Here is a 24276-nt window from a genome sequence, read left to right on the forward strand (position 1 = left end):
GTGAAAGGAGCTCAGCGCCGTTAACCAGCTAATTAAGCAGCACGCGTGGGCGGGGCGGAGCCGAGGACAGCGTCTGCAGACTTCCTGCGAGGCACGAAGACGGGACGCAGAGACGACCGGCGTCTATTATTCAGGCCTGGCTGCTGAAGCACGGCGAGCACGGCTAACTGGCCCTGACACGTGTTGGAGATCATGTTTATGTATCCACACAAACACGCAGCGCCCAGAGCGCCGCTGGCAGGTGTCACCTCTCACACGCACGCTCCTCCAGAGCTTCAGCACCACGCAGACACCACTGAGGAGCTCTGAGGAGGTCTGAGGTCGGAGATGAGAAGTGGTCTGAGAAGGTCTGAGGAGGACGTCAGAGGTGGTCCAAGGAGGAGGTCTGAGGAGAGCTGAGGAGATCTGAGGAGAGCTGAGGAGAGCTGAGGAGAGCTGAGGGGATCTGAGGAGAGCTGAGGAGAGCTGAGGAGAGCTGAGGGGATCTGAGGAGAGCTGAGGAGAGCTGAGGAGATCTGAGGGGATCTGAGGAGAGCTGAGGGGAGCTGAGGAGATCTGAGGAGAGCTGAGGAGATCTGAGGAGATCTGAGGGGATCTGAGGAGAGCTGAGGAGATCTGAGGAGAGCTGAGGAGATCTGAGGAGATCTGAGGAGAGCTGAGGAGAGCTGAGGAGATCTGAGATGAAAGGAGATCTGAGGAAATCTGGAGGAGAGCTGATAAGAGGAGAGCTGAGGTCGGAGAAGAGAAGTGGTCTGAGAAGGTCTGAGGAGGACGTCAGAGGAGGTATAAAGCTTTTATTGGAGCATCTTTGAACCCTCCTGCGGTCAGCTGAAGGTCCTCAGGTGACCCAGCTGCCATCAGCACCTGGTCAGGCAGCTTCTCAACCTTTTCAGCGTTGTGTGATAAGAGACTGTGAACCACCTGATCAAGCTCAAACTGACCCATAAAAACACACAGACAAACACACACACAGTCATGGGCTGAGGTGTGTGTGTGTGTGTGTTGGGGGGGGGGGGCTGGAGGACAACGTGGGGGGGGCAAAAACACAACTGGAGCACTTTAGTTACCAGCTCCAACAACCTGTGGGGATGTTCAGTGGCAGCTTATGATGGATGTCCGAGCAGCACTTGTGAGAGGAGGGTGTGTGTGTGTGTGTGGGTGTGTGTGTGTGTGTGGAAGGGGGGGTGGGGGAGCTAATGCATCAAAAAAAAAACAAATCAGAAAGAATTAAGTGTGAATTCTGATGGAATATTCATGGGCGGCAGCATGTGTGTGAAGAGCCGTCACGCCACCTCCAGTCCGGTCTGTGAACACTCGTCTCGGCGTCACACACACACACACACACACACACACACACACACACACACACACACACACACACACACACACACACGCGCACACGTTGCTGCCACTTAAATCAAATTAGTCATTAGCAAATTGAATCAACAATTAGAGCAAAAGGAGCTGCGCTGCATTAGCATCAGTGTTTGTCAGCCTATCAGAGTTCTGTCCTGCGGTCCAACTCGTCTGCGCTGCGTTTAAGGTCCAGCTCGTCGCTCACGGCGACGCCGCCTCCGTCCTTTTCCTGCCAGGGTCACCTAGCATCAGCGGCGCCACTTTCAGAACGTTGGCCGGCTTTCTGACGGGATCTGCTGATCGGGACGCCCTTTTCCACATTATTCCTATTGACGGCTCTCAGTCCCGTCTGCGTTCTCCACGCCGCCCCTAACATGGCCGCCAGAAATGGACATGTCCTCATTATGCAAATTCCCGCCTCCCCGCCGGCGCGTTCACCACCAGAACCTCGTCAGAAGTCAAAGTGTCTTTGAACAACTTGAACAACAAAATGTCACGGGCTCTCAGCGCGGCGTTCCAACGCCAACACGGATTTTGTCCGGTGATGTCATGGCGAGCACCGCCCACGTCACGATGGGTCAACATGATTGTTGAGGTGAAGACTGTGGAGATGACTTTTCCTCTGAGGGTCATATTCCTGTTTGTTATTCAGCGGTTATAAACTGTTGTCATGGTAACTAAACTGTGCGGATATTTCAAACAGCAGGTTCAAACTGGAATCACTGACTTTATTGTCTTGTGTTTACCTTTGATCTCTTATTGTTATTATTCTATTTGGGATCCAGTCCAACAGCAAACTCCAACATCTGAGATCCGTTTTGATTCTTATTCCAGCCTTTTATCCACATCTGTTTTTTAATGTTTGGAATAAAGTTTACTGGCAAAAAAACAAAGTCTCAGACACACACACGCACACACGCACGCACACACACACACACGCACGCACACACACACACACACACACATACTGGGATAAATGAACCCTCCATCTGAACTAACTGGACTAACTGAATTAATTGGACTCTCTGAACCAATGAGGCTCTCTGGACTAACTGGACTCTCTGAACTATCTGAACTAACTGGACTATCTGGACTAACTGGACTATCTGAACTATCTGAACTAACTGGACTATCTGGACTAACTGGACTATCTGAACTATCTGAACTAACTGGACTATTTGAATTAACTGGACTAACTGGACTATCTGGACTAACTGGACTATTTGAACTAACTGGACTATCTGAATTAATTGGACTCTCTGAACCAATGAGGCTCTCTGGACTAACCGGGGTTTCCTGCAGCTTCGGCTACCACACAGCTAAAGTGTCAGAGTTGGTTTTAATATTCATGAATCAGTTTCCATTCAGGATTAATTAGGAGCCGGAGGGGAAGCGAACAAACACAGAGCTGAATGAGTAATGAAGGTGCAGATGTGGCCATCGGTGGCTCTGGGCAGCGGCGCCGGTGCTGTGGGCAGAGACACCTCCGCCCACAGCGAAGCGGAGGAGAGAGAAAAGAACCGGATCAAGAGGAGCTCCAACGGTTCTAGAACCTGCTGCAGACACCAACAGAACAAATCAATCAACCAATGAAAGTGATCAGGAAAGTTTAGCTCTGGCTGCAGGTTTCATACGCGCGTTCAACATGAACGGTCTCATCCCAGAATGGTCGGGACTCTCAGGTCAAAGGTCACATGGATCAGCAGATGAAGCAGAAAGACAGAAAGAACCGACGTTCACTTCAGTACTTGGATCAGACCTCACACATCAAAGGGTTCTCCTCTTTGGTCATGGAGCCAACATTCTCTCTGCTGTGTGTGTGTGTGTGTGTGAGGGTGTGTGTGTGTGTGTATATTTAACAAGTTTTAGTGACATAATCACTGAGATCATCCTGATGGGAACTGTGATATATTTTAATACAGTAGTATTACGATATTGAATTATTATTATATTATATTATAATTATAACAATAATAATAATACTAATAATTATTATTATTATTATTGATAATGCTATTGATTGTAATATTACATACTCGTTATTATGTATTATTTTTTTGTTATTGTTACTATTATTATTGTTGGTGTTACTATTATTATTATCATCATCATTATGTATCATTATTATTGTTGTTGTTGTTGTTATCAACCTCACCATCATCATTATTACATCTACTATAGTATTAGAGCTGTTTTATTGTATATTGTTGTTGTCATTACTGGTGTTTTTATTTACATTTTCAGACACTTTTTTGGCGTCATTCTTATTTGAAATGAAAGTTTGTAAATTTTTGCAGAAGGGAAAAATAATTCTCACTTTGTAAACAAAATCAATGAATTCCTACAAATTGTTTTCTTTTTTTATTTGGAAACTCAGCTAAATTAAATTCAGCTTTTAGTCTCCAAACTTTAAAAAATCCTGAAAGTTCTGTTTTTTTTTGTTTTTTTTCTCAAATTTCTCAATAAAATGTGTCACGTTTACCAAAGCTGCTGCTAACATACGTGTGGAGGGACTGAAGCGTCCACTTACAGGAGCTGGCTGGGCTGGGTGAAACTCCTGCTGGAGGAGCAGGGACAGGAGGAGTAAAGGAGGAGGAGGAGGAGTAGAGGAGCAGGAGGAGGAGAAGGAGGAGTAGGAGGAGGAGGAGGAGTAGAGGGAGGATCCCTGCTAATGATGCAGCATTTTATGAAACATATTTTCGTTAAATAAGACAAGAAGAGACAGATAAAATGACTAAATGGATCTTTCACATCTTTATGAAACATTCTTTCATTTCTGGTCAAAAGAATTTGATTCTTCTTTAGCTTTAAATTTGTGAAACATTTCTATGAATCAAATGTTTGTTTTTAGCTAAAAAAAAAAGATTTTTACTTCTAAGATGTGTCAGCAGGTGAAACACCACAAAACACTAAAGTGGAAATATTATAATTTGTTTTTGTCAATTGTCAAGAAAAACTCACCTAAAACTTCGAGCAAGAGGATTAAAAACCTAAAAAACAGAATAAAACAAAAATATTAATGTGTCTGAAAATGTAATGACAATAAAAACAACAATAAGACAATGAAAAAAGGATCTATACTTTTATACAAAATTATTATTATTATTGATGATGATGTTATTTTTGTTATTATTATTATTATCACTATTATTATTATTATTGTTATTAGCGGGCTAATGCTAACACACACGGTCTTGAGATTTTCTTAATACACATAAAAACATTTTATTTTCCTGATACTAAAGAAGAAACATTTCGTGTGATCATTTCACATAAATAAGCGCCACCTTTTTTTGTCTTTTGTTTTTTCTAAAGGGTGATAAATGTGTTACTTCTGTATTTTAGGAAATAAAAATGTTTGGAGGTGTTAAATTGGGACTTTATCAAGCACGTACCCAGTTAAACAGAGTTTCCGAAGCATGCTAACAGGAACTTTTCCCTGGCGACTTTATCTAAGGCGGCGTGTGCGCTGAGTCGGCTTTGGCCGCCGTTTCTGACATTCAGCTGCTCTGCTGAACCCGTCAGCTCCGGCTGCGATCGTTCTCTCTCGTGGCTGTTTGTGCCCTTCATCCTCCTCCTCCTCCCCCTGCAGGGGTCGTGTGAACCGGCCGGTCCGGTCACCTCGCATCAGTGTCGGGCAGGAATGCGCTGCGGCCTTGGCCCCGGCCAGGGACACCACCACCAGGGCTGGAGGCGGCGGGGAGGAGGGGGTCGCAGTGGCGGGCGAGCAGGTGCTCGGTGAGGAAATAATGTTGATGTCACATCCCCTCCGTGTTTTGTGGTCGGGGGGTTGGACAGCGGGGGGCCCACGGCTTCGCCTCTGAGGAGGTCAACAGATCTTAATCACTGAGTAAGTGGGATCTCTCCTCACCGGCCCACAGTAACCACACACCAGCTCGCCACGCTCGCCACCGAGGCTAACTACACCCAGATCTGGGTTGCTATGACAATCGCTAGAATATGAGCTGTAGTCAACGTTGCGTTTGTTGAAAAAAAATATTAAAAAAAGAAATTGCTGAGACGAGGATCATGTGATGTGCTTTAGAAGAAGTCAGATTAACAAACAGTAGAAAAACGAAACCGGCAGAAAGTCGCCCGAGAGCGTCTGAGGTCAGTGTTTGCCAAATCCAGACTGTACGTGCATGTAAACACGTCAGACACGATGATCACACGAGCTGATTATTTCCAGTTAAAGGATTACTATGGTGGTGTAAACGGGCTGGAGTCATGGCCGCAGACACAGCGAACAGAAACTGGTGGTGTCTGAAGCAAGGTTAAGTTAGCATGTTAAGTTAGCATGTTAATGAGCAAGTGACGACAGAAGTGTCCATATTTAGCTGTTTTTTCGCACGCCGTCTTATCCGGGATTAAAAAAAAGAGGCTCCTGAAATACCTGTAGGGGTCAGAGGTCGCCTGGTACTCAGTCATTAAGGCCTGGGGTTCCCTTTGGTCGGGGTTAGGGTTAGCTAACGTATGCTAATGTGAGTGAAACCAGCTCTGGACGTCTCTGCTGGGGTGTCCATTAGTCAAAGCGGGGGCCTGACCCCTGCGGCTGTGATCGGATCGCCCTCCAACCCAAACATCCCTCGAACCACCGCTTGTTTCACCGCTGCTTCATTTGCTCCAAACATCAGGTCAGAAAGATGAATATTGGAAATATGACCCATTTGCAGGTTGATTGCTGCTCAGGTGGATTTCTCTCACTCGGCGTTGGTGGTTTATGCATTTTAGCTGCGATACTGTAATAAAATGGCTGCTCTGCGGCTCTGTCAGAGGTGAACCAGGTTAAACCCTGACGGCGAACATCCTTCCAGCGGCCACGTTGCACTTTTTAGTCTTTCATGAAGGAATTTGATGAAAAACACACGTGAAATTCAAGATAAAAGGTGTTTTTAGCTGCGCTGAAAAGGCTCATAAGTCATGAAGAGCGGCGCCATGAGGAGAAGAGGAAGTGACAGAAGACAGTCGCCGCGCTCTCTGTCGGGCTGGCAATGTCACACCTGGCAGCTGTCAATCACGCCGCTCCCTGCTAGCGCCGCGGCCGCTGCCAAACACGCCACGAGTGGTGTCATCCATCCACACATGAGCGCTGGCTCAGTCTGACGACACTCATCCTGTCACCGCAAGTCAGAGAGCGAGCGGCGAGCGGCAGGGACGCACCCGTCCATTTACATACGGAAAGGTCACAAATAGCCTGCAGGCACGCCGCTAATTAGAGAATGTGGTTAAAAAAAAAAGAAAGAAAGAGAAGCAAACTCCAACGATCAATTAGAAGACAAACACCAAGTTATCTGAGAGAGAGGTGAGTTAAAGGAGACAGGAAGTGGCCGAAGCTTTCAGAACAAAAGACTCGGCCATCAGGAATCACCAAAAACGTGAAAACCGCAGGGGAAAAAGGACTTTTGCATCAAAACTTACTGTTAAAGTCAGATGGTAGAAAGAGGAGCGATGGACCCTGCAGAGGTCTAATCCGTCCTCCCGATCAAACGCCACATTTATGGGGTTTTTGGAAAGATTCAACCTGAAAGGACCAAATTAAAATCAGGCAAAAACAAACAAAAGAATCTTATTCGGGGTCCAAGTAAGATTTTATTCAAAATTAAATGCTTATTTTAGAAAAATGAGCCTCAAAGAAATGATCAATAATTACATTAAATGTGAAAAATTTGAAAGTCTTAATCTAAATCTAATCCATAAACACGTTACACACAGCAACTGCGTAAATATCAGGTGAAATCTACCTTAATTATGAGAAACTTGGGTCAGAAGGAAATTCAAAAGGATCTTTTATGTTTTTTAAAAACCTTCCAGGACGCTCCCTGAATAAACTACTAAGTTATTTTCTCACACTTGTGCGCGACGCGGGGCAGGAGGCGGACCTGCGGCGGGTCAGCCTGGCGAGTTAGCGCAGGCCTTCACCGGCAGACGTCCACCATATGAGGGCGTTGGGCCGAGCGGCGGCGCCGTCTCCCTCAGCCAGATAAGCAAATCAACCTTTATAATTCAATGTGACAAGCTGACAGAGAAAATGACTGTAAAATTTTATACTTACGTGAATTTTTGTGTCACGTAGCCGTCTGTGCACATGTTTTGCTGCCCCAGCCATAGCCGAGGGCTTCTTTCTCTGCGGGCGCTACACGGACGCCGTTTCCAGGCCTTCGGACACATCGCCCTTCGCCCTAGTGAGTCCGCTGATTAATTTTGGATGCTTAATTAACACCCCAAAGGACAAAAGTGTAGGTTTCTGGGCCCGCCTTTCACTCTGGAACAAACAAAACGAGAGAGCGTGTAGAAGGACCACCCCGGGGAGACAGACGTGCCGATGCCCAAAATGACATTACAGGAGCGATGTGAAGGCGGCGTGATGCCGGGCCAGGACCCGGACCTGGGCCATGCCTCAGGAGCTCCCAGGCCTTTAATCAGCGGCTGGAAACGAGCTGCCCATTAGTCTCATTTCATTTGCTTTAGTGTCGGAGGAGACGCGGGCCTCGCATGATGCCACCCGGCGCCTCAAACGTGCCGATCCAGTGCCAAAGCTGGTGCCGCCTCCGGCCCCCCCCGGCCTTAATTGGTGCCACTCTCTTATTTCCAGCAAAATTGGCAGCTGACAGACAGGGGCTGAACTAAAAATGTGATTCCTCTCTCCCTGACCCCCCCCATCACGCCACATTTCTCTAATTGGGATGAACGGCGCCGGACTCATCGTGTGGCAGCGTGCAGGAGAAGCTGCGGGCGGCTCGGAGAGCTCTCGCCCTGCCGTGCCAGCTGAGAGGAGGCTTGAGGGGGGGGGCAGAGAAGAGAGCACTTTTCAGGGACCTCTAAAGCGCGAGTTGCACTTTTGCCGCTGAAGGACGACGGTTGAGCAGGAAGCGTGAACGCGGCGTTCGTGTTTCCCCTCCCGCCGCCGCCGCCCCGCGCGGGGCGAGCGCGGCCTTTTCTGACAAAGACCGCCAGAGAGGATTCTGGTCCGTCCACGGACCATGCTAACGTTAGCATGCTGTCCAATCGTCCATGGCTGTGATGTCATCAGACAGCATGTGTGGACCACCTGCGCTGCCCCATCGTCCCCACTACGGGAGGCCGATAACATAACTGCCAGCACTAAACGCTCCGGTTCCGACCGGGCCCTGGTCTGAATGAGGTCACCCGGAGGTGCGGCCCACCAGGGTCCAATCAGCGCCAATAAAATCTGATCGGATGTTTGAGCAGCTTGTCTCCGCCGAGCGTCGCACAATCGTCCACTTTGTGCTGGCTGAGATTCAGGCGGGGGACGAGGACAACAAGTGCAGGTGTAATGTGGGGGTGGGGGGGGGGGTTGAGAGGGGGGGTTGGTTTCAGGCAGAGGCAGTTAAATGAAACTCTGCCCCGTCTTTTACTGCCCCGTCCTCTCCTTCTGCACCCAGACAAAACATGACAACGACCTGCCCCCCCACCCCCCCCCAGGCCCCCGCCCCAGCAGGAACGATGGCTGGTTGATCGGGCAGCTCCAGGTAACAAATGAGATCAATTAACGTGTCCGGAGGGGCACCTCGCCCAGGGTCCGGTTGCATGAAACCATCTCCTCGTCTTTTGTGTCCCTGTGCAGGATTCCATTTGCGACCTCATCACTTTCCTCCCCCTGAACAACGGCGGCCATTGTCGTCCTAATGGACGAGGCTGAAGACGTCTCTCGTCTTACCTCGGCGGCCTATCTCTGCTATCAGGACGGGGGTCCCAGGGACGGGGCCCCGGCGGCCCCGGCGGACTCGCTGCTCCCTGAGCCTCCGCAGCCGCCGCCAGCGGTTGCCTGTCTGAAGGAGCCGGATCAGCACCTGGGCCCGGAGCGGCTCTGACGAGGACGCAGGAAGTGAGGGCGTCAAATCAGACGTTTTCACAGCCAACGACGCTTTCGCTCGTTTTCCAAACAAACTGGGTTGGGGGGGGGGGGAATAAGCGAGGGTCTGGGCAACTCAAGGAGCAATTATCATGAGGGGGTGATGGCGCCCATCAGAGTTCGCTCTGTCCGCCGCCGTTAGACGGGATTGTTTACTTGAACCTGGTAATCAAGCCAGCCTGGTTGACAGCTCACCATTACCCCTGATAACAGCTCTGAGGCAATTTGTCCCACGACAGAAAACAGAGATATATATATTTTTTAAAATGGGAGGGGAGGGGGGGTCCTCATTGACAGAGCAGCGGGCCTGTTATCCTTGTGCCTAATTTGTTTTCAAGAACGCTGATTTACATTTCTGTGGGATTACACCTTTTAATGCTGGGGGGGGGGAGTTCAAACGATGCATTTCCAAGTCCTCAAGTGGAGAGGATTAAAATTACAATTAAAAATCTAAAGGCCCGCGTGTTCATTAAAAGGCTGCCTTTTCCCAGAGTGGAGGGTGGGCAGATGCCCAGTTGGGCCTAAATGTTGGTTATCACGATGGCGTTCCCGCCGTTATCATATACCTTAATAATTATATACCTTAATAATCATATACCTTAATAATTATATACCTTAATAAAGGTGATTTCAGAAGAGGATCCTGGATCGGGATCACCTGCCTCTCTGACACTACAGGTGAAACACGAGTCCTCAGTCCTCCCCAACAGGCTGGATTCACTGCTTTCACTTCTTCAGGGATGGACACATTTATATTTCTGTTATTTTGGGGGGACTAGCTCCGCCCCTTGGCTTCGCCAGAGGTCATAACCACACAGGATGGTTTCCAGATGGGACGTCAGATCTCCTCCAGGCCGATGTTGGAGCAGCAGTTCGATCCATCTGCGAGGACACGAGTGTGTGAGGAGAACACGTCAAACTCATGGATGTTTCTCCGAAGGTTAACCTGCATAAATAATACATAACGTAAATAACCACATGTTGAAGAGACAAGCGTGCATCTACGGCTGAAGACCTGGAAAATCTGGGATTCAAACTGTGACGTTAGAATGTTGAAAGAATATTTTCATCAAAACTCACCTTGAAATGACATTAATGTTCAGTTTTACACATTAACCAACACAAACGGTAAACCTGAAACTGCAACTGAATGTAGAAATATAAATTGTCTGTATATATTTATATAAAACCAAAATCTTGTTCAGTTTAAGTCAACAAATCATCTTTTTTCTCCATCATCCCTTCTGTAGATGAACAAATGAAAAATGAATATTTTACTCTTTCATCACACAAATGCATGTTTCTCGAAAATAAATGGCCAATTGACGCCAACTTTTATGTTTCTGTCGTGTTATTCTTGTTTTTAACAGATTTATGGAGCAAACTCGAGAGCATCTTTTCTCTCGTCTTCGAGTGACATCTAGCGGCCGCGGGTGGGATGACAGCAGAGCGCACACCCCTTCGCGTCTTCATGACATTTGTGACACGTTTCTTTTGTCTCTTTTCAGCAGAAATTATTTTAAAAGTGGATCTTTGGATCCCTTTTGGTCCCTGATCACTAACCATCTGAATGCTCACTGACTGCAGGACAGAACTTCAAACTTTAGGAGACGTTCTTCTCTGATCTGATGGTCAATGTTTACATTTGTGGTGTAAAAAAAAAAAAAGAAGAAGAAGACTAACGTGTGTTGATGTTCCCGGAAGGAGAACGGATGAAGATCCCAGCCTGAGGAGTGTCGACCAGAGCTGAGCCGTGTCTGGGGTGAAGATGCAGGATGATGGATGGTCCAGGCGCCTCCGGCCATAACTCGTCCTTCTCTTCACAGAGGGTTCCTTTGTTCTACGACATGAAAGGAGAGAACTGGACACGGAGCGGCTGAATCAATGAAGACCACCTTGCTGAGAGATAATGTGGCGCTCACAAGGAGAGGAGGGTCACGCGCCAGCTCGTCCCCATTCCTGCCGGTTTGGCCTCTGATGAGCAAGGCACTGTGACGCCAAAACAACAGAGCAAACCTTTTATTTGACGGGGTTCAGAGGTCAAGCAGGAACTCCCCCTCCAGCAGCCTGTAATTAGAACGTTGGGGGTTTGACAGCTGAACATGCAACAGTTTTATTTGAGGATTTTTATCCAGGTTCTTTCTAATTGTACGAAACCAGCTGAAAGGTTCCTCAGTTTTTGCTCTGGGTGTGAGAGATTCCTCCGATATAAATAGCATCAAATGCAGTAAACGGAAGCTTTTATCTTCACCAGCAAAGAGAACCGGCAGAACCAGGCGTGACCTCGTCCTGAAACCACCACATCATCCCGCTGCCGCGTGTGTCGCCACCTTATTCCCTCCTTCTGTAATCACACACCCCAATTAACCAGCTCGGCTCCTGATTTGCCGGCGAGCTCCGCCCCGGGTGTCTTGCCACCCCGCGTAATTACCCTCCGTCTGAAAATGAGAAGAGGGGAGCACCTCAGCGCGTCAACAGCCGTCTCTCCCAAACACTCCAGCTCTCGTCTCACAAAAGGCCTGCAATTTCAATCAGATGCGTTTTTATCGCACGCATGCAGGGGAACCGCCTGGTCTTTGCCGCCGCCACCCGCTAGCCCACGTGATCTACAGGGAAGTAGTGCAGGTCACGGCTGTACTGCACCCCGCCAGCAGGGGAGCTCTCACAGCCGTCCTGATCGTTCTCATCACTGCAGCCGATTTTAAATGCAGTTGGCGGCTGAGTTTGCACTAAAGTTGAGAGGCGGAACTTCTGTGTTTCACTGAGGGTTCAAACACAAAATGAACTTTGTTAAATGAGATGCAAATGATCTGACGCCTTCGCGACTTTAAATCAAGTTTGGACACGTTAGCTGGATCTGCTCACAGGTACGGCTCTAACGTGACAGGAGCGGCGGCGGGGACACGTCCGCCCGCGTCGGCCGCCGCTCGCTCGGCGGCGTGTTGACGACGTCGCCCCGACAGTTATCGTTTCCACATCGGATCCCTTTCTCCTCCACAGGAGCAGGCCTCGCCATCGCTCTGCACTCAGCACGTCTCTTCTCTTGTCTCCGCTGCTCCTAAACGGATCGATGAGGCGCTCGTTAGCGCCGCGCTGTTCATCTGGGCGCCGTGCAGAAAAGACGGAACTGTGACGAATAGGTGCGAAGATAAAAACTCCTCAAGGTGTCGACGAGCTCAAAATGAATCGCTGCTCGTTCCAGCTACATAACAAGATATTAGCAAGATAAACAGCCGATAACTCTGCTGTTGTACATGCACTCACTACATGAGCTAATGTGCTAACAGTCAGGCTAATGTGAGCGGTGTTGCACCTCTCTCTCAGATTTGCAGCCTTGTTTTTTTTAACATTCTCCATGTTGGAATTTACTGAAGATCACAATCCTCCTCGACTCTGCCTCTGTGGTTCGTGTTGGATCACCACCCCTGGGCAGCCTGGAGGTGGCGCTCTTCCAACACGCCCACCTCTTTGGGGACTTCTGACACCAAGAAGAACAAGTTCAGGCGTCCCAGAACTTTCAGATAGTTCTGAAACACTGGTTGTGGATGATTCTGGGGCTGGACCCTCACCACGATGGTGGCTGAGTTCACAATTCAGGTCAATCAATCTTTATTTACACTTCATCTGTTACAATCAAAATTGTCTCTAGGCGCTTTACAAAAACCCAGGACCTGACCTCGAGAGTGGAAAGAAAAGCTCCCTTTTAACAGGAGAGGAGGCCATGAACCAGTAGGGTGATCATGGAGCAGCACAGCGAAGATGATGCCACAAAACATTAATAAGACCTCATTCAAAATCTGATCATTAGTCTAGATCAATGATTCTATGGACAATGATTTACTGATCACAAGACTCCCGTACCTGGACAAAGAGCTGGTTCCACTCATTCTACCTTTAAAGGTGGAGACCACAAGTAAACCAGCATCCCGAGAGCGGAGCAGACTATTTGGATGATAAGGTGCTTGTAGCTCCTCCAGCCAGGATGGAGTTTGGCCTCTGAAGACCTTGTAGGTCCGAAGATGAATTTTAAAAACTATTCTTGGGTTCAAAGACAGCCAATGAAGAGAAGCCAGCAGAGGAGTCATGTGCTTGTCACGTGAGGCAGATGTATGCAAACCTCCAGAGGAGTCAGAGAGCCTTATGTTCTTTATTTTCTACAGCCCAATTTTCCAGGATTTATGAATAATCCTGCTGAGCCCTGATATCAAAAGGAAGTTGGGCCCTAAACTAAGCTAAAGGTCCAACATTAAGCGTTCTGACCTCACGCATCAGCTGTGACACATAAACGTGATGACGGAACCATGTTTAGACCCTAGACATGGGTGTGTGTCACACCAGCCTGGCACCAACAACCACGTCATGCCCACTTAGATCCGCTCTGTTGAGTTGTAGCCATGTGATTGGCTGATTAGATGTTTGTGGTAATTGAGCAGGTACCTAATAAAGTGGCCAGGGAGTGAACCTTGGAATGTTGGGCCACTCCTCTTCAATGGCTCTGCAAAGTAACCGGATATTGGCAGGAAATGGAACGCGCTGTCATCCATGGCGATCCGGAGCCCCCCAAACATGCTCAGTGGGGGGGCAGGTCTGGCGAATCTGCTGGCCATGCAAGAACTGGGATGTTTTCAGCTTCCGTATCGTGAGGTGATGCTCATGGATGAATGTTCCAGCAAGGGGCCCGAGGCTCCCGCCCCGCTGCCTCTCTGCATTCAACATGCCATCAATAAAACGCACCTGTGTTCCTTGTTCATGCCATAACCCCACCGCCACCGTGGGACACTCCATCCACAACGCTGACATCAGCAAACTGCTCACCCACACCGCGCCATTCCCACTGTCGGCCAACAGTGGGAAAACCGGGATTCACCCGCGAGGAGAAGACCGCTCCAACGAGCCAGGCGGATGTGAGCATTTGTCCGCTCGAGTCGCTTCAGACGACCAAGTGCAGTCAGGTCGAGACCCCCGATGAGGACAAACTGACGGCAGCTGTCCAGGCGGCTGGTCTCAGACGACAGATTTGGGAACAACATTGGGGAGAAATGGGCCTTTTGTGTAAATAAAAGTCAGAAAAGAGTGTGTGTGTGTGTGTGTGTGTGTGTGCAGTCTCTCACCTCCAGATCGTGGTCACGCCTGATAAACCCTTGTTGCCGTTGACGCTCTGAAGGTGCAGAAATGAGCTCCAACTGTCCCGACTGAGACGGTCACGTGCAGGTTCTTACTCTGTCATCCGTGCGTTCACTTTGCGGAGGAATCCGGTAACCTGCAGATGGGCGAGCGGGCCTGTTTCTACGGCGACGCAGTTGTTTATGTTTGGGTCTCCTGTTTTGAGGCGTGTCCCTGTCAGTCGTTAGGCTGAAGGGGGTTAATGGTTCCTGTTTCAGGCAGGTGGGATCGATAAGGGCATTGATCAGTCTGAGCACTTGGAGCTGCTGCCTCTGGGGGCGGGGCAAGTGGATGGGGGGGTGTTTGTTTGGAATGTGGCCTCTGGAATTGTGTTCCACGGAGCATGCTCACTATCAACACACAATTATCTGGCTTAATCATGTGGAACTGTGGCAAATTCACCTGGGGCTCAGGAGCTAATGACATTCACGTCTGCCCCGGCACCTGCAGCACCCCCCCACCCCCACTCCCACTTTCCCATCTCTCAGTCTCCGTTTTCATTTCCTGTTCGCCGCCTGATTTCTAAATCTGACAAGTTTTTTTCCTTTTTCATTCCCGCCGACTGTCCCGACCTGACTTCTCTCGCCTCCAGGACGATCCCCACCTGTGAAACACCTGAACACCGGCGCGAGGAGAGCGAGGAGGTGACGGCGAAGACGATGGGAGCGTGCCGCCGTGGTTGCGGACGGACGCAGTTCTCACTGTATAATTAAGGAGGTGATGGAGCGCTGATGCTCTTTCTCCTCCATTTTTTTTTGCCCTTTGTCTCTTCGGGAAGTCGACAAACAGGCTGCCAGTAATTATCTGGGATACAGACGTGTGTTTCCTCATCACGGACACCATCCATGTGTGAAATGGGAGGTTTCAGGACTGTTGCCACCACCCAGACCAGCCACCGGTGTCTCCCGGGGCTGGTTTCTGCTCACTGCAGCTTCTATTTCCCACAATTCTCATCTGAGGGAGGTATGGACACCCCCCACCCCAACCCCCACCCTTTAGGAACAGGTACAGATGTACGATTCCAGGGATGAGCTGAGCTTCCAGCTTTGTTTGAGGTCCTTCACCCTGCTGAGCCTGAGAAGCGGAAACGTCTGGTTCATCTCAGAACAGCGACAGCGATGTAGAGGAACCGGAAGGCTGGGATCCACTGATCCGGCAGCTCCGGCCTCAGCTCTGAAAATCAGCGTTCCTCGTCGGAATCCACGCACGTGTTTGTTTGGACAGGAACTCGTCTGCTCGCTGGTTAATTGAAAAATGCTCATCACAATAATCAAATTTCAGGCTTAAAAAGCGTGGGAGCACGGAGACGAGCCAGTCTGGGTGACGAGCTTTAACCGTCTCTCAGGAGCCTTAAAACGGCCCCGGAGGCCTCCTGTAATCTCTCCTTTTTCCTCCCTTAATAGGAGATAATGGAAGCGCGCAGCCTGATGAATCAATCTGCAACAGCAGCTTTAGTTTGATCATTAATACCAGAAATAGATTTGTGATTTGGCGGCCGGCTCTGATGTGACTCCACAGTTCCACATCCCACAGAACTAATCTCATTTTTGCTCTCAGTGCTGCTAATTCTTTGACTAAATCCTGTTATCTCATTAAAGAGCAAGCGATGGGATTCGATGGCATCCTGACATCTGTATTCATTCCCCTGGAAATTAGTCCTGACGCAAATTTAATGAAAAAACACAGAACGGCGGAGATTAGACGAGGCAGGCAGAGGTGGGGAGCGCGGCCTGTTTGGAGGGGGGAAGGATTAGCCCTCCTCCTCCGCTAGCGCTGCTAAGTTTGGCCGACCTCGTGCTCGTTTCAAGTGGGATTGAGAGAGCGCGGAGTGTTTCGCCATCAAATTCTCTCACAGTAAGACGTGGTAGGGGAGATGGAGAGAGATAAAACCCAGAAACCTGAGGTCGCTCAGGATTCCCTCCCCACCACCTGACTCTCTGCCCCTCCCCTCGCTCACTCCACTAAAATGTCACTCCACCTTCTTTCGGCTCCATCACCCCATAATTCCCCAGAAGAAGAGACAGAAGACTGTGGAGGGGGAAGGGGGCATCTTTAAAGAAGACCACGCATCTCCTCAGTCACAACCAGCTCAGGACCAACAAGTGATGTCTTGACTTTTCACACCCCCCCCACAGCGGGGAGCCGGTCTGGTGTTTGGGGTTCAACTCATGCAGATGTTGACACCACAGCTGGATCAGCACGGAAGCTTTGGGACAACCGCACCACTGGATCAATGCCAGATCTTCTTACTGCTAACAAACACTGGATCGGGTGTGAGGGGGGCTCACCTGAGGGGGCTCAGGCTCATATGGAGAGGAGTGACACAGCAACCCAGAGTCCGGGCTCAGATTAGGAGGTCTTAGGAGGCTCAGCTGAGAAGGTCCAGTTTCAGGTGAGGAGGTCCTGCTTCGGGTATGGAGACCCTGACTAAGGTGAGGAGGTCCCAGCTCAGGTGAAGAGGTCCTGCTTCGGGTATGGAGACCCTGACTAAGGTGAGGAGGTCCCAGCTTAGGTGAGGAGGTCCTGTTACAGGCTAAGAGGATCTGGTAAAGGACAAAGGTCTGGGTTCAGGATTAAAGACTCATTTTGTCTTCTCAGTTGAGGAGTTGGCCTGTTTGTGTTAACTGCTGGTTTAGCTGCTGCGCAGGTTTGCTCCTCACATCTGGAGGGAGGAGCCTGTCCGGTTCCTTCTGTTCAGCTTTAGGTTCCAAATGAAGGATTAATGTTCAGAGCATCTCGTTTTTTCATCGTGCACGAGTTGGCACGAACCTGTAAGGTGAAGGTGACACGTACAAGTGTAATTACTCACCTCGTTCACAGGATAGGTGAGGAGGATGAAGAGGCGTCACTCCCTCCTGTCCCGCTCCTGTCAGGGTTGGCGCGAGCTCGAACTTCCTGTTTTGCCTTTTCCAATTATCAGCTGTGACCAAGCTTCTTCTTCCCCTTTCAAAAACTACTTCTGTGTGAGAAATCATTTTAATTATCACTTTCAGCCTTCTTCTGGTTTAATGCGCGTCTCGGCTGCGGCCTTTACGCAATACTGCCCCCCGATGGCCGCAGAAGGAATCGGACAAGCCGCGATGATTTCGTCGATCGTGAGTCTAATTAATTCTTCAGATGACGTCATGACTGGCAAGCTGTCCTCTCCGGTTCCGACTCTGATCCGTCTGTCTTATTACCCAGCGAAATCACAGCAGAGTCCATTACAAAACCTTCAAGGACCAACGCTTGGTGGCTGAACCCGCTTTGAGTTTGAATTCCCACCGGACACAAAGCTTTTTAATAACCCTTTAACGCAATTTCAGAATTACAGGAACTTGGACTCAAAGTTTTCTCAGCAGCTGCCTGTTAATGAGCTGCAGTCAGGTGACCCCGGCCGACCAATCAGAGTTCAGAGTGAGTTTACAAACTATTCATACAAAACTATTCCCATTGAAACGTCAGTTTGTTTGTTTGTTTGTTTTTTAACCTGTAATCGGATTCCAGGCTTATAGCATAACTTTTTTTTTCAGAATTATTACACGTTTCAACAGTTTAAAAAAATATTCTTATAAAATGAAATATTAGAAAAGAATTTTCTAATTTTTTAAAGGAATATGATTTTTCTTGAAATTATTTCCAGGCTTGGAAATTTAGAAAAACAACTTTCTTTAAAATAAAGGTATGTTGCCCTGGTGACATTTATAAACTAAGGTCAGACGCTGGACGATGACGAAGTCTTTTGGATCCGTTGTGTCCTCAGAACATTCTGGCTGACGATGAGGAGGAGTCCAGATGTCAGGAGGAAGAAGACGGCGGCAGGAGCGAGCAGGAAGGACGGACCGTGCATGACACTCAGCTGGAACTCTGGGCAGGACGAGCGACGGCGATACTGGACCACGTCCTCTAGCGTGTCCAGAAAGTCGACCCAGACCACGTAGAGGAGTAGAACCATCAGCAAACTGAGGCCTGATGGGAGATGTAGTCAGAACTGTGAGGCAAGGATGACTGACATGAAATAATCCCCCAAACTGACGCTGAAAAAACTGGACTCCCCCTGGTGGCTGGCTGCAGTCAAAGTGAACCGATTTTTAAAGATATACATCAATAGGGAAAATAAAATCACTCTGGATTCCACCAGATCATCGCAGTAAAAAAGCATAATGAATGAACCGTCTTTGCTAAGATTAGCTCATTTCAGCTAATATATTTGATGCAAATGTGAGCTAAACCCAGACATAATCTTATGTCACCTCCCATTATTAACAAAGTTTTATGCCAATAAATAAATTCTAGAAGCAGATCAATTTAGCAGCTAGTCGAGGTGACTCTAATACGCTTTAAACCAGCACATATTTGCTGAAATCAACTAGTGGAGCTGCTTGAGTAATGAGAGCAAAAAATGTAGAATTGGTAAAGCTAGTTCCTTTTTTTTTTTTTTTTTTCAGAAAAAAGATTTAAACAGAATTATGGGATACTAGAAAATGCGCTTTACCGCCACAAAGCTGAAAGGCTCCGCCAACTTTAAAGAGAGTGGGCTTGGACAGCGGGCACGCACAGATGGCAACTAAAGACCCCGTGGGGATCGAAGTCAGAGCTGTGACCAGGAAGATGCTCCAGAAAGTCCTAAAAACTAGGAGGTTATGAAGATCACAGTGAAGATTACGGAACACTAAACTGCTAACTGTGGGAAACGATACCAACCAATGGCAGAGCGGGGTTCAAACGGCTCTGGAGCTGATCTCCGAGACTCCGGCCTACATCCCAGTGGCTCGTTGACAGGAAATGGAAAAGAAAAGAAAAATTGCAGAGCTCCTGATTGGCTGGAGGGACAGAAACGCTCAGTTAATTCAGTAAAAACAACAAAATGCTAATACACGATGGGAAGGTTCCTTACTGTTCCATAAGTCCAGGACAGAGAACTCATCTGACTGAGCCTGGAACCAACAGTGCCAGAACAAACCTTGATGAAAGACCCTCGCACCGATTTGCACCTCATTGATAAAAGAAAAAGTAAAATCCTAAAGCTCTGAACTTTTATGACCCAGAGCAACTTTTTTTTATTGTTTCATCTTATCTCATCAGTTCAGAGAAATATTTCATGCCAAAGGTGACATTTTAATAAGATTAGCAGTCATGTTAGCTCAGGTGTCAGTTAACTAAAATTAGCACGTTGGCAAAGTTCTGCGTGTGCCGATTTTTGAACATCCAGTCCCGCTGGTCCAGACTGATGGTCTAATCAATCATCCCAAAACCAATCAGAATCCGAAGGGGGGTGGGCCGGGCCGACCCAGCTCATCCTACCTCAACGTCAGGCTGGAACAGAGTCTTGGTTCCGGAGGCAGGCTCGGTTCGGCCGCAGGACTGTGAGGCCAGGAGCCAATACTCGGTTCCACAAGAAAAGACCGAAATCAGAAAACCGACGGTTCCGAAAAAAAGTGCGAAGAAGAGCCGAAGCCTCTGCCGGTCAGCTCGAGACATATCGGACATGACGTGGAGCCACGGAAATAAAGTCCCCGCTCGCGGACACGGGGGCGGGGCTCTGACCAGAATAACGCCATATATAAATAACATCATATTCTTAAACCATCAGTCACATAAAGTCAATGTAATAACTAATTTACAGACGTTCCTTAAACGTCTCACCCGAGCTCGAAAGAACACGTGACAAATAGAATTTTTAAGATAAAAATTAAACCCTAAATGAACTTTTTATAAACCCTAAATGAACTTTTTAAACATTCAGTCATAAAGATTTTCAACGCCAACTTTTAGCCGTTTATTATTTTTGTTGCATGATGTACCACAAAAATGTTCAAGGTTCTTTCCTATAAACGTTTTCTAATATTGGTGAAATTAAATTGAGGGGCTTCCTGCCGTGATCGCAAACCACGCCCCCATGTGATAATTGCCCCGCCCCCAAATAATTACTTTTACAGAGATGAAGACAAACAGAACTCAAAACATTTATCTTTTTGACGTAAAAAGAGAAATATGTCGAAACATTTCATTTATTTTTACCCCAGCATTGAAGGTATGTACAGTACAACTGAGATCCAGCGTCACAGAGTCACACAAACAGGAAGTGAAACCTGCAGGAAATTAGTTTCATTGATTTGGACATATTTGCGAGGTGTCGACCCATTAACGCCTGTCAGAACTGTATGACAACAAGTATGAGGCACGCAGAGCACATTTATGACCTATAATTAACCTACTGCAGGAAACATTGGAATCCAGATCGTGTGGGCGGAGCTTCCCTCGGCTTCTCCGAGGACCTCTCCGCTTAGTTTTGGTCCACTGTCGCTCGATCCGAATTATTTGCGGGAGCATCTGTGCAAAGGCTCATGGGACTCACAGCGTGAGGTCTCGTGTCACCTCCTCCCACCTCCTCCTCAGCCCCTCCTTCTCTGACGTCTAAGACATGACGCCAAAGACGGGGTTGTGGCGGCAGATGCTGGGCCCAATCTCCTCGTAGTCTTTCTTGGTGTGACACACCTGGTAAAACTCAGGCTGCCAAAACAAATAATAGGAATCAGATGGCTGGGGAGGACAACACTTAGAGCCACAAAAATATCATTAAACAACACAAAAAAACACTTTCCTGAGTTTCAGGTCAAATATTTGACAATAAAAATGAGCACAAAAACAGAGACGAAGCATGTTGTCATTACTCACGGTGGACGCCAGCATGGATCCTCCAAACCAGACAGCGTACCGCTGCATGTGGTGCGTGATGACCTGCACGTCGATGGGTTTGGGCTACAACACAAAGACGTTGAAAGGTGACTACACTCCAAAACCGCAGGTTCGCATTAAACTACCAAATCCTCACAGTTCACCACACATTTCCTGCTGCCCATTATGAGCAGAACCCCACAACCACCTGGAGCAGCAGCAGAGAGATTCCAAATAGTTTCTACCCCAGATGTGATTCCACAATCTTTAGGCTGACCTTCAGTTTGCCGCCGCTCAACTCTTCGCTCATCTTCAGGCGGGCGTCCACTGTCCTCTTCAGGTCCCTCTGCAGGCGTCGACCAAAGTCCCTGAACATGGTGGACCCTCCAGACAGCACGATGTTCTACCAAACAGGAAGGAGGCGGAGGGATGCGGTGACACACAGACCAGAGCTACCAGAGACCTGAACGCTGGTTTTAGAATAGAACCTTATAAAGTGGACGTCTGACGTCGATGGGACAGTTCTGGATGACTTCGTCTACAACCTCTGAAATGGGCTGAGTAAAGTCCGGGTTGGCGAACTAAACAAGACAATCAAAACGGCTCAGAGACAACAAGATTTACGGACACGGGGGAAAAGGGAGTGAATGTGTCATGGAGTAGCATGATGTACCTCAGGGTGGAAGAAGATCTCAGGCCCCAGGAAGCGCTCATAGCCAACATCGATCGTGAACTCCTTTTTGGTGATGGCGTTGATGCCTGTGTACTGTTTGATCCACTTGGAACCGTCTGTGTCGTACTTATTAAACTCCTTTACGAGATCGGGACACACGTAGCTAAAGCGCTCCTGAACCAGAAAAACAACAATAAATTAGTGAAAACTGACAAATGACAGGGGCAGTTACGGCACTGGACGAATCCAAGTCAGAAAGACAGAAAACTAAATCACATAAATTGATGTTTTGTATTTTTTTTCCACCTCAGTCCTTTGAGGTTTTTCGTCCTGCTAGGAAATCATCACATCACCAACACATGTATAAAAGTTGGTGTCGTTGGTTAAATTTGCAATTTGGGTGAAAATCGAGCAGAATAAATGCGGCTCGGCACTGACCTCTAGTGGTCAGAGCGAAAACAGCAGATCAATTTTTTGGAAAGCCGAGATTGTGAAGTATCAACCTTGACAGCTTTAGCGGTCTCCAGTGACTGCTCTGGTGGGATCCCGACCTCCCGCTCCCTCAGCAGCTGCTGCGTGAAGTATGTGATGTCACGGCCGGCGATGGGGATATGTTTAATACAGCTGCCGATGACGTAACCTTCAGCCTGGAAACACATATCGTATCAGAGAAAGAAGGGCAGTGGTGACAGATGGTTTAGAATGGCCACACTTACCACTGGGATGACGTGCGTGACACCGTCTCCACTGTCAATTACAGTTCCAGTCAGTGTCCGCTCACCGACTTGTCTGGACGTCCACGAGGCAGCCAGCGCCAGGACAGCCTGAATCAAAACAAGGTTACACTGTTGAGGCAAAACCAAAAGACTCGATCTTTTAATATCGTGTTGTTTAAGAATCGCACCTGAACGGCGATGTAGAGACCCGGGACGTTGAAGGACTCAAACATGATCTCAGCTGTGTACTCACGGTTCTCTGGCGTGTTCAGAGGAGGCTCCGTCTGGACAGAGGTGCACATGTTTAAATCGTAAGAACGCCCGTTTTCATCAGAAACACCGGTAGAACAGGTGGGCGAGTTGTGTCCTCACCAACAGGAAGTAGTGGTCTTCAGGCTCTGCCCGCAGGTACTTGAAGATAATCTGCTCCATGAACCTCTCCATCAGGTCCCAGTCCTCAACGATGCCGTGGCGGATCGGCCACTAGACAGGAACGGCAAGAAGAGGTCAGCACCTTTAAAATGAGGAAGGACAACATCACATGCAATTCTCTACCTTTGTTGCGTACGACGGTTTGTCGATGGCTTCGTCCCCGATGAAGAAGTCCAGGTCATCGACACCCCTCATCATCCTGCGTTGAGCCTGATCGCCAACCTTTGCTGATTCTTTGATGGCGATACCTGCAGAAGATGCAAACACGTGACACAATGGTTCAAAAAGTGTCTCATCCAAAAGAAGGTGAATGTTTTAGAAACTAACAATTAAGTTTTACAATGTTTGAAAACATAAAACTGCACATTTTAACTAAACTATTTGTGAATGAGTGATATTTTAGTTTTGACCTGAACATTTTCATAATTAATATGTAAATATTCACAATTGGTTACTCTATCGTTTTCATAATTATAATTATGTATTAATATTAATGTTTTACAGGTGCTAATCTATGTCTGCAAATAAGGCAAATAAAGACGAATACAGGAAGTACTAATGAGGTATTCTTGGTTTTAGGAACTTACATGACGGCATGATAAACTGTGGTTCTGTATTTCCTGCATAGCCGAGCTTGGTATAACTGGAAGTAGAACAAATTCACAATTAAAGGTTTGACTAATTCCACTTTGAAAAGCAACAGTAGTGTTTCATCAGAAATGTGGAGCTGTCCAGGAAGTAGCATTAGCTTTAGCAGCTACCAGCAGCTAACTAAAGACCAAAGAGATTTAAGATCCAAATCATATAAAATAAATCTTTCCTGTGATATTTCGTGGGAGTATAGAATAGAGGAGAACATAACAATCGTTAATGAAGCAGATGCGTCTAAATGGCATTTCCAACCTGCTGCTAAACAAGCAGACGGGGCGTTGACTGGAAGTTTGACAGCCGCTTATGTGTTCACTGTAGCAGGCTAATGCTAACGAGCTTCTCCGTTTTTTGACTCACCCTGTGCCGCAGTCAACAACACACGCCGGTAGACGGCCCGCCATGTGTGGTAGCTTTTAATCTCCCGCAAAGAGACGTTGTAGAATACAAATATGAAGTGATCTTTCACGGCACTTATTTGGAAATCACTGCAGCCTGAATGAGAAGCAGCCGCGGCTGACTGACGGGGCGCTTCCGGGTTCCGTCCGAAGCTTCTTCATGTGAGCAGCTGCGTCACAGCGCGCAACACTGCCGCCATGTGGACGGTCGACGCAAATGTTCACATTTTTACACTTTCATGGCAGATCAATCAACGAGATAATATAACCAAATCGTGAGTTGTTGTTTTTTTTTTATTGTGATGTAATATTGAGCATTTGCACCAACATGAACTTCAGCAGTCCATTGATTATTTCTGT

The 24276-nt window shown here is 47.9% G+C and overlaps 2 protein-coding genes and 1 long non-coding RNA gene across 7 annotated transcripts; all 3 read right to left on the bottom strand.

Annotated features, from left to right (window-relative positions):
* Positions 1-6811: 6811 nt before the first annotated feature.
* Positions 6812-14518, bottom strand: LOC115250849 (uncharacterized). 4 transcript variants are annotated; one of them, XR_003889412.1, is made up of 5 exons: positions 14341-14518; positions 11246-11296; positions 10913-11090; positions 9844-10111; positions 6989-7618 (listed from the first exon to the last, which is right to left on the bottom strand). It is a non-coding gene; the product is annotated as an uncharacterized lncRNA (long non-coding RNA). The 4 variants fall into 4 exon arrangements; XR_003889410.1 differs by lacking the exon at positions 14341-14518 and adding an exon at positions 6812-6877 and having other exon boundaries at positions 7205-7618; positions 10913-11984; XR_003889411.1 differs by lacking the exon at positions 14341-14518 and having other exon boundaries at positions 6989-7323; positions 7409-7618; positions 10913-11984.
* A 3099-nt stretch (positions 14519-17617) lies between these two features.
* On the bottom strand, positions 17618-20023 carry tmem182b (transmembrane protein 182b). 2 transcript variants are annotated; one of them, XM_029840622.1, is made up of 5 exons: positions 19676-20023; positions 19269-19308; positions 19076-19194; positions 18867-19004; positions 17618-18340 (listed from the first exon to the last, which is right to left on the bottom strand). In XM_029840622.1, exons 2-5 carry the CDS (start codon positions 19274-19276, stop codon positions 18087-18089), a joined length of 519 nt encoding a protein of 172 aa, XP_029696482.1. In that variant the 5' UTR covers positions 19277-19308; positions 19676-20023; the 3' UTR covers positions 17618-18086. The 2 variants fall into 2 exon arrangements, with proteins under 2 accessions (XP_029696482.1, XP_011604725.2); XM_011606423.2 differs by having other exon boundaries at positions 19269-19365.
* A 320-nt stretch (positions 20024-20343) lies between these two features.
* Positions 20344-24077, bottom strand: LOC101066039 (actin-related protein 3). The gene is made up of 12 exons (XM_003966669.3): positions 23879-24077; positions 23458-23513; positions 22994-23118; positions 22811-22921; positions 22627-22722; positions 22439-22546; positions 22226-22369; positions 21723-21896; positions 21538-21630; positions 21327-21452; positions 21050-21133; positions 20344-20884 (listed from the first exon to the last, which is right to left on the bottom strand). The coding sequence occupies exons 1-12, from the start codon at positions 23920-23922 to the stop codon at positions 20789-20791; spliced, it is 1257 nt and encodes a 418-aa protein (XP_003966718.1). The 5' UTR covers positions 23923-24077; the 3' UTR covers positions 20344-20788.
* Between the last annotated feature and the right edge of the window lie 199 nt (positions 24078-24276).

This window comes from Takifugu rubripes, chromosome 8 (assembly GCF_901000725.2).
Source record: "Takifugu rubripes chromosome 8, fTakRub1.2, whole genome shotgun sequence".
Taxonomy (NCBI): domain Eukaryota; kingdom Metazoa; phylum Chordata; class Actinopteri; order Tetraodontiformes; family Tetraodontidae; genus Takifugu; species Takifugu rubripes.

Coding starts and splice junctions, on each gene's coding strand:
- tmem182b (XM_029840622.1), bottom strand. Junction 19,005..19,075: donor TGAACCCCGCTCTGCCATTG/GTTGGTATCGTT, acceptor ATAACCTCCTAG/TTTTTAGGACTTTCTGGAGC. Junction 18,341..18,866: donor AGCCTTTCAGCTTTGTGGCG/GTAAAGCGCATT, acceptor ATCTCCCATCAG/GCCTCAGTTTGCTGATGGTT.
- LOC101066039 (XM_003966669.3), bottom strand. CDS start 23,922: ATGGCGGGCCGTCTACCGGCGTGTGTTGTTGACTGCGGCACAGG. Junction 22,922..22,993: donor AACCGTCGTACGCAACAAAG/GTAGAGAATTGC, acceptor GTTCCTGTCTAG/TGGCCGATCCGCCACGGCAT. Junction 21,897..22,225: donor AGACCGCTAAAGCTGTCAAG/GTTGATACTTCA, acceptor TTTCTGGTTCAG/GAGCGCTTTAGCTACGTGTG.